The sequence below is a fragment of the Helianthus annuus genome, chromosome 14 (assembly GCF_002127325.2).
Source record: "Helianthus annuus cultivar XRQ/B chromosome 14, HanXRQr2.0-SUNRISE, whole genome shotgun sequence".
Lineage (NCBI taxonomy): Eukaryota > Viridiplantae > Streptophyta > Magnoliopsida > Asterales > Asteraceae > Helianthus > Helianthus annuus.
In genome coordinates, this window is record NC_035446.2 from 121,214,553 (window position 1) to 121,223,141 (window position 8,589).

Genomic DNA, 8,589 nt, shown 5'->3' on the forward strand with positions numbered 1-8,589 from the left:
TATATGTCAAATAACATAAATTTACTAATATTTATAACAAAATACGTGAAATTGATATTCATTCTTTAATATGATAGTCATAGAAATTATGTTTTATTTTATTTTAAGTCAAAGTCGGCCCGAGTTGACCTACTAGATACGGTTTTGGCCTATGTTCACCGCATTTGATCGATTCCAAGCAATTAGTCGGAGTTGAAGAAAGTCGCCTCGGCAACCTACCTTGTAGCGACTACTCGGGGAGTACTCGGCCTTGGAGACCTTGTTTTACAACCATGCACGAGACCCAAAGACTCACAGCCTAGCACTAGTGAGCCAGTGAGGTATGTTCTCAAATATTACTTCCTTTTCAGTTTACTATCGACTGCCATTTTAAAATTTTAGGGTCTTCACGAGATTTGAATGTTGGAATATTTATAATCAAGAAATTTGATGTAATTAGAAGTGAAACTGTGCTTAAAAGAAAGTGTGACTGTTTGTATTATTGTGCTGATTGGTTTAGGTTGTGTCATTTAGTTTAATGGTTATTTAAACGTTTCATGTAAGGGTATAAATGCCCATTAACGACGACATTTGTAAGTGTGTGAAATAGAATATTAGTGTGTGGTTCTTTGTATCTCTGTTTCACCAAGAGAGTCCCTGCACATTCATGTGTATACTCATATTCGTATATTGTTCATTCAAGCATATCTAAATTGATCCAAGCTTTATAATTAAACACGGGTCCTTTTATTGAAGACTCAAGCTCATAACCCAACACTAGTCAGGTATGTTTTCAAATATAACTACCCTTTCAATTTATTAACCGAATTTTGTTTTAGAATTTCATGTATTTCACACGGGACCAGAAGACTGCACCTAACAGCCAAGCATTAGGTAGTTATGTTCTTGAACCTTCATTTTAAGTTTACTAAGCAACTTCTGTTTTAAAATGTCATTTTTTTTTCTGCACGATACTTGAAACCTACAGCTTATCACAGCCCATAAGTAGTCGGCATGTTACACCTACTAACCAACTTTCGTTTTAAAGTAGACATTTTTCTACATGAGATCCCAAGGCTGCAACTCACAGCCCCGCACTAGGCAGGTATGTTTTCGAATATTACATCTTTCTCTGTTTAATAACCAGCGCCCATTTTATAATTCAGGTTTTTCTATACAGGACTTGAAGAATGCATTGCATCTCACAACTCAGCGCTAGTCTGGTCTGTTCTCGAATCTCAATTCCTTTCAGTTTACTAAATGACTTCTCTTTGCAATTTTAGGTTTTTCTTCATGAGACTCAAAGACTAATACTATTGAAGTATGTTCTCGAATTGTACTTTCTTTTCAGTTTACAACTGGCTTCAAATTTAAACTTATCGGTTTTTCACGAGACTTGAAGACTCCAGCTCATAACCCCAACACTAGTCAGTTAAGTTTTCGAGTATTACTTCCTTTACAATTTACTAACAGACGATTATTTAAGGAATTTCATGTGTTTTGCACGAGACTCAAAGACAGCTTCTCATGCCAAACACTATTGAGGTATGTTCTCGGATATTACATCATTTTCTGTTTAACCAGCTACGGGTTTATAATTTATAGCTTTCCAATACCAGACTTGAAGACTGCACCTAACAACTCAGCACTAGTCTGGTCTGTTTACTAAACGACTTCTCTTTGCAATATTAGGTTTTTCTTCGCGAGATTCAAAGACGGCTGTCCTCACAACCTAACACTATTGAGGTATGTTCTAGAATCTTACTTCTTTTTTCAGTTTTACTACCCGTCCACTGTTTTAAGTTTCACATTTTTTTCTACATGAGGCTTGAAGACTGTAGCTCACAGCGAAACACACGCAACGTATGTCATGAGTCTTAATTTCTTCCCGGTTTACTAATCAACTTCCATTTTATTATGTCAAGTTTTTAGAAGATAGGTAGGGTTTAGCTACAAAATCCAAATTTCCTAAAAAAGTGCAAAAAGTCATAAAACACTATGATTTCAGCCATAAAACACACCTAAAACCCACAAATAACAAAGTAAAGATTACTAAAATACCATATTCAAACCTTAATAGTAAAAGTGGCTGTGAATTATATTTTCTGAATGAATAAAACGATTACAAAGGATCCCTTTATATAGGGACTAACCCTACCACTAAACATGGAAACTGTAATCTATACATAATTACAATATAATCACAAATATATGAAAATCCTAATCTTATGCATAAATCTCGGCTAATACTCCCCCGCAGTTTGAGCGGTCCTTGGGCAAACGGTCAAACTGGATCGAAATGATTGAAAAAGTTGCCGAGATAATCCTTTGGTAAATATATCCGCGTACTGATACGGAGCAGGGACATCAGAGACCCGGACATGTCCTAGGCGGACCTTCTCGCGTACAAAATGGATATCGATTTCTATATGCTTCGTACGCTGATGTTGTACAGGATTATCAGACAAGTATATTGCGGAAACATTATCACAAAACACTACGGTATTCAAGTGGCTTGGAGGAGGGGGACGTGTAGCTCAAGCAGTAAATTGCGTAACCAAGTGACCTCAGCAACGGCATTGGCAACACCTCGGTATTCAGCCTCCGCACTTGAACGCGAAACAGTAGGCTGGCGCTTAGAGGACCAAGAAAGCAAATTATTCCTCAGAAATACACAATAACCACTTGTATATTGACGAGAACCCGGGCACCCGCCCCAGTCAGCGTCGGAGTAGACAACCAAGGAATGCCATAGTCCAACGTCCCCTGAATGTACCGAAGTATGCGCTTCATGAAAGCATAATGAGGATCCTGAGGCTCGTGCATAAATAAACAAACTTGTTGTACCGCATAAGATATGTCCGGGCGGGTGAAAGTGAGGTACTGAAGAGCTCCAGCAAGGCTGCGGTAAAGAGTTGGGTCATGAAACAGAGGGCCATGTGTGGCACTTAATTTAGAAGATAGATCAACTGGAGTTGCACAGGGTTTACAAGATGTCATGTTGGCCCGAGCAATGATGTCTTTGGCATACTGTGTCTGATCCAAAAATAGGCCATTTGCTTGACGAGTGACCCGACTGCCCAAGAAATGATGCAATGAACCCAGATCAGACATGGCAAACTCTCGTGAGAGTGTCTGAATAATGTCGTGCAACAACTTGTCAGAGGAAGCTGTGAAGACAATATCATCTACGTATAACAAAAGATACGCAATTTCCTGGCCGCTACTGTATATGAATAGAGAATTGTCACACACACTACTCTTGAACCCGTGGGATAAGATGTAGTTCGCAAACCGTGTGTACCAAGCTCGTGGAGCCTGTTTAAGCCCGTATAAAGATTTCTTCAACCTACAAACAAAACCTGGAAATCGTCTATCAATGAACCATGTATGATGGGGTGGGTGTGGGTATGGTATACGAGAAGATGGTTTCATCAAACAAAACTTGCCGAGAAATAGTGACTTTCCCGATCGTAGGGTCGAAGCATCGGTACCCCCGAAGCGCAATATTAAACGACTTCTCTTTGCAATATTAGCACTAGTCTGGTCTGTTTACTAAACGACTTCTCTTTGCAATATTAGGTTTTTCTTCGCGAGATTCAAAGACGGCTGTCCTCACAACCTAACACTATTGAGGTATGTTCTAGAATCTTACTTCTTTTTTCAGTTTTACTACCCGTCCACTGTTTTAAGTTTCACATTTTTTTCTACATGAGGCTTGAAGACTGTAGCTCACAGCGAAACACACGCAACGTATGTCATGAGTCTTAATTTCTTCCCGGTTTACTAATCGACTTCCATTCTATTATGTCAAGTTTTTAGAAGATAGGGTAGGGTTTAGCTACAAAATCCAAATTTCCTAAAAAAGTGCAAAAAGTCATAAAACACTATGATTTCAGCCATAAAACACACCTAAAACCCACAAATAACAAAGTAAAGATTACTAAAATACCATATTCAAACCTTAATAGTAAAAGTGGCTGTGAATTATTTTTCTGAATGAATAAAACGATTACAAAGGATCCCTTTATTAGGGACTAACCCTAGCACTAAACATGGAAACTGTAATCTATACATAATTACAATATAATCACAAATATATGAAAATCCTAATCTTATGCATAAATCTCGGCTAATACTCCCCCGCAGTTTGAGCGGTCCTTGGCAACGGTCAAACTGGATCGAAATGATTGAAAAACACCGAGATAATCCTTTGGTAAATATATCCGCGTACTGATACGGAGCAGGGACATCAGAGACCGGACAGTCCTAGGCGGACCTTCTCGCGTACAAAATGGATATCGATTTCTATATGCTTCGTACGCTGATGTTGTACAGGATTATCAGACAAGTATATTCGGAAACATATATCACAAAACACTACGGTATTCAAGTGGCTTGGAGGAGGGACGTGTAGCTCAAGCAGTAAATTGCGTAACCAAGTGACCTCAGCAACGGCATTCGCAACACTCGTATTCAGCCTCCGCACTTGAACGCGAAACAGTAGGCTGGCGCTTAGAGGACCAAGAAAGCAAATTATTCCTCAGAAATACACAATAACCACTTGTATATTGACGAGAACCCGGGCACCCGCCCAGTCAGCGTCGAGTAGACAACCAAGGAATGCCATAGTCCAACGTCCCCTGAATGTACCGAAGTATGCGCTTCATGAAAAGCATAATGAGGATCCTGAGGCTCGTGCATAAATAAACAAACTTGTTGTACGCATAAGAATGTCCGGGCGGGTGAAAGTGAGGTACTGAAGAGCTCCAGCAAGGCTGCGGTAAAGAGTTGGGTCATGAAACAGAGGGCCATGTGTGGCACTTAATTTAGAAGATAGATCAACTGGAGTTGCACAGGGTTTACAAGATGTCATGTTGGCCCGAGCAATGATGTCTTTGGCATACTGTGTCTGATCCAAAAATAGGCCATTTGCTTGACGAGTGACCCGACTGCCCAAGAAATGATGCAATGAACCCAGATCAGACATGGCAAACTCTCGTGAGAGTGTCTGAATAATGTCGTGCAACAACTTGTCAGAGGAAGCTGTGAAGACAATATCATCTACGTATAACAAAAGATACGCAATTTCCTGGCCGCTACTGTATATGAATAGAGAATTGTCACACACACTACTCTTGAACCCGTGGGATAAGATGTAGTTCGCAAACCGTGTGTACCAAGCTCGTGGAGCCTGTTTAAGCCCGTATAAAGATTTCTTCAACCTACAAACAAAACCTGGAAATCGTCTATCAATGAACCCTGTATGATGGGGTGGGTGTGGGTATGGTATACGGGAAGATGGTTTCATCAAACAAAACTTGCCGAGAAATAGTGACTTTCCCGATCGTAGGGTCGAAGCATCGAGTCACTCGGGCGACCGAAGCGCATCCGAACACCCGAAGATAGTCGTATATTGGGTGTCGAAGGTAGAGGGCAAAAGTAGGAGTAAAAAAGTCAAGTCTTTTCGTAGGAAGAATATTGTGAAGGTAAGCAGCAGTGTGAAGAGCTTCAACCCAGAAAGTAGGTGGAAGATATGAGTGGATAAGGAGAGCGCGAATGATGTCGTTTAGACGACGGATCATGCGCTCGGCACGGCCGTTTTGAGAAGAAGTTTGGGGACAGGAAAAACGAAATAACAAGCCGTGCTGGGTGGCAAATATTTTAAAAGCATTATTGTCAAACTCACCGCCGAGGTCACATTGGAAGGTTTAATTTGTCTGTTGAATTGGGTGGCAATCATGTGGTGAAACCTTAACAATAGTTGGAAAAGTTTAAGATTTAAATTTTAAGGGGTATACCCAAATGAAGTGTTAAAAGTTGTCAATCAAAACCATATAATATTTATATCCAGATTTACTTAGTACGGGGGAAGTCCAAAGGTCACTATGAATGATATCAAATGGCGAAAAAGTAATAGAATTTGATGCATAAAAAGGTAAACGTTTGCTATTGGAAAGTTGAGAAGAGTGACAAATACTAGATGATTTGTTCTTATTACAAGATAAATTAAAATTAAAATGACGACTAAGAACATCCAAGACTTGAGCGCCGGGGTGCCACAAACGATCATGCCATGGAAGAGATGCTGAGGTGATGAAGGTTGCTTGAGGTGGGTAGTTCTGGTGGTGTGATTGGATAGAGATCCCCGGTGCTATTGTGGCGGGAAAGAAGACGCCCAGTTCGAAGGTCATTCAAAGAAAAACCAAAGGGGTCAAACTCAATAGAAACACTGTTGATACGAGTAAATCGTCTAACAGAAATTAACTTTTTAATGATTTGTGGGCAATAAAGGATTCTGGGTAGTATGTAAGTTCGGTTGGGTAAGGTTAAATAGCTCGTTCCCGACCCATGAACGGGCAAAGACGCGCCATTGCCGACTAATATATTACTGTTAATAGGAAAAGAGTCGGGAGTTTTGATCATACCTTGTTCATCTGTGGCGTGTGATGTTGCTCCCGTGTCCATAACTGAGTTTGGGTCATAGTTGAGCTGCATCGAGGAGAAGGCTGCATTAAGGTCTGATGGACACATAGGATTGTAACCCGTAGGTTGGTTAGCACTGTAGTGGGCTTGTGGTGTGTAAGGTGGCGGGCCGTAGGCGGGTGCGGGTGGGTTCAGGGTCGGCGGATGGGCTGCAGTATAGTGGGCCGACTGGTTTCGGGCCGTGGGTTGGGAATAGGGAGCAGTGGGCTGAAAGGTGTGGGTATGGTGTAGGGAAGATGGTTTCATCAAACGAAACTTGCCGAGAAATAGTGATCTGGGTTTAGGGTTTAGGGTTATGTGTTTTGTGTCAGATGGCAAATGTGGTTTTCAAGATATTCCTTCGACATTGAGCATCTTGAGGGGGCCAAAAACGTGCTAGCTGATTGCTCTGATACCACTTGCGGAATGGTACTGCGGTAGTTTACCACTTGCGGCTATTTACGTACCGTGCGGTTATTTACGTACCGTGCAGCTATGTACCACGGTAAATAGAGTAACAAATAAGTTACTATTTGAAACCATTAATTTTTGTACCCAAAAAGTTGTCGTACACAGTAGACAAGTAAATGAGCTCATGGAATGGTTGAAGAAAAAGAACCGTAAGTCGTTTATCCTAAAGATTGATTTCGAAAAAGCGTATGATAATGTGAATTGGAATTTTTTGTTGTCTATGATGCACCAAATGGGTTTTAAATCAAGATGGGGTAAGTGGATAGAAGGAATATTGAAGGCATCTAGATCCGCGGTTCTTGTGAATGGGTCTCCAACCTTCGAATTTAATTGTGAAAAGGGTCTTCGTCAAGGCGACCCTATTTCACCATTCTTATTCCTTATAGTGATGGAGGCGTTGTCTTGGTTGTTGAAAAAAGCTCAAGAGATTGGGGTCCTTAAAGGTATTAATTTTTCTGAGAGTGAAGCCGATATTACCCACCTGTTTTATGCGGATGATGCGCTTATTATGGGGAATGGTCGCAAGAGAACATTCAAAACACGGCTCGCATTTTGAGAATATTTTATATTTGTTCGGGCCTTCGAATAAACATCCATAAGTCCAATCTTTATGGGATTGGTACGGAGGATTTTGAAGTAGACGATATGATGGCGATTTTGGGTTGTAAACGTGGTTCTTTTCCGTTTGTGTATTTGGGGATTAAAGTGGGAGCAAATATGTCCAGAATTAATAACTGGAATATGGTTATTGACGTGATTAAAAGAAGGTTAGAAACATGGAAGGCGAGAACGTTATCTATAGGAAGGCGCTTGGTTTTGATTAAGTCGGTTCTTGAAAACCTTCCGGTGTACTATTTTTCATTGTATCAAGCGCCTAAAGCGGTGGTTCAAAGTATTGAGGCGATCTTTAGACGGTTCTTTTGGGCCGGTTCTTCGGGTGTTATAAGATACCATGGGTCGCTTGGGAGGTTATAGCAAGACCAAAAAATAAAGGTGGGTTGGGAGTGGCTAGTATACAAGATACAAATGAAGCGCTTTTGCTTAAATGGACGTGGCGGTACAAATGTGATGCTGTGAGCCTATGGAAAAAGATTATCGAAGGTTGTAATGGGGCAACAAGAGCTTGGTCGTTACTTCCTTGTGGTCCTCTCGCTAGCGGGTGTTGGAGGAGGATTGTGAAAATAGGCTCCAAAAAGCTTGCTAACGGGTCGGAATTTAATACTTTATTTGCAGCGCAGGTTGGTGATGGCTCGGCGGTTAACTTCTGGACGGATACATGGCTGCGTCACGAGCCTTTGCGCTTGATTTATCCTGCCTTGTTTCGCCTGGAATCTAATAAATGGGCAGCAGTTAATCAGCGCGTGCAGCTCGTTAACGGGTCACGGACTGGGATGGTTTGGAGCTGGAGACAAACACCTTCGTCTGATGCAGAAGTGAGCGAATTGTTTCAGCTGCTATCAGATTTGTTCGAGTATAGGTGGAAGCCTGGTGCGGATAAATGGTCGTGGAAAGGTGATAAAAATGGGTTGTTTTCGGTTCGAGGCGCTAAACAAGTGTTAGCTGATCCTGGTACAGCAGCGCAGAGTGAGGTTTTTATCAAATGGAAGACATGGACACCACTAAAGTGTAAGATTATGGTATGGCGCGCTGCTTTGAATCGTCTTCCTACAAAAA

The 8,589-nt window shown here is 41.2% G+C and overlaps 1 protein-coding gene and 1 long non-coding RNA gene across 2 annotated transcripts; both read left to right on the forward strand.

The window, feature by feature from the left end:
* Positions 1 to 234: 234 nt before the first annotated feature.
* On the forward strand, positions 235 to 1,843 carry LOC118486638. Its single transcript, XR_004879266.1, has 4 exons — positions 235 to 1,084; positions 1,160 to 1,202; positions 1,331 to 1,524; positions 1,672 to 1,843. It is a non-coding gene; the product is annotated as an uncharacterized LOC118486638 (long non-coding RNA).
* A 5,196-nt stretch (positions 1,844 to 7,039) lies between these two features.
* On the forward strand, positions 7,040 to 7,471 carry LOC118486545 (secreted RxLR effector protein 78-like). Its single transcript, XM_035983061.1, has one exon. The coding sequence runs from the start codon at positions 7,040 to 7,042 to the stop codon at positions 7,469 to 7,471; it is 432 nt and encodes a 143-aa protein (XP_035838954.1).
* The last annotated feature ends 1,118 nt before the right edge of the window (positions 7,472 to 8,589 follow it).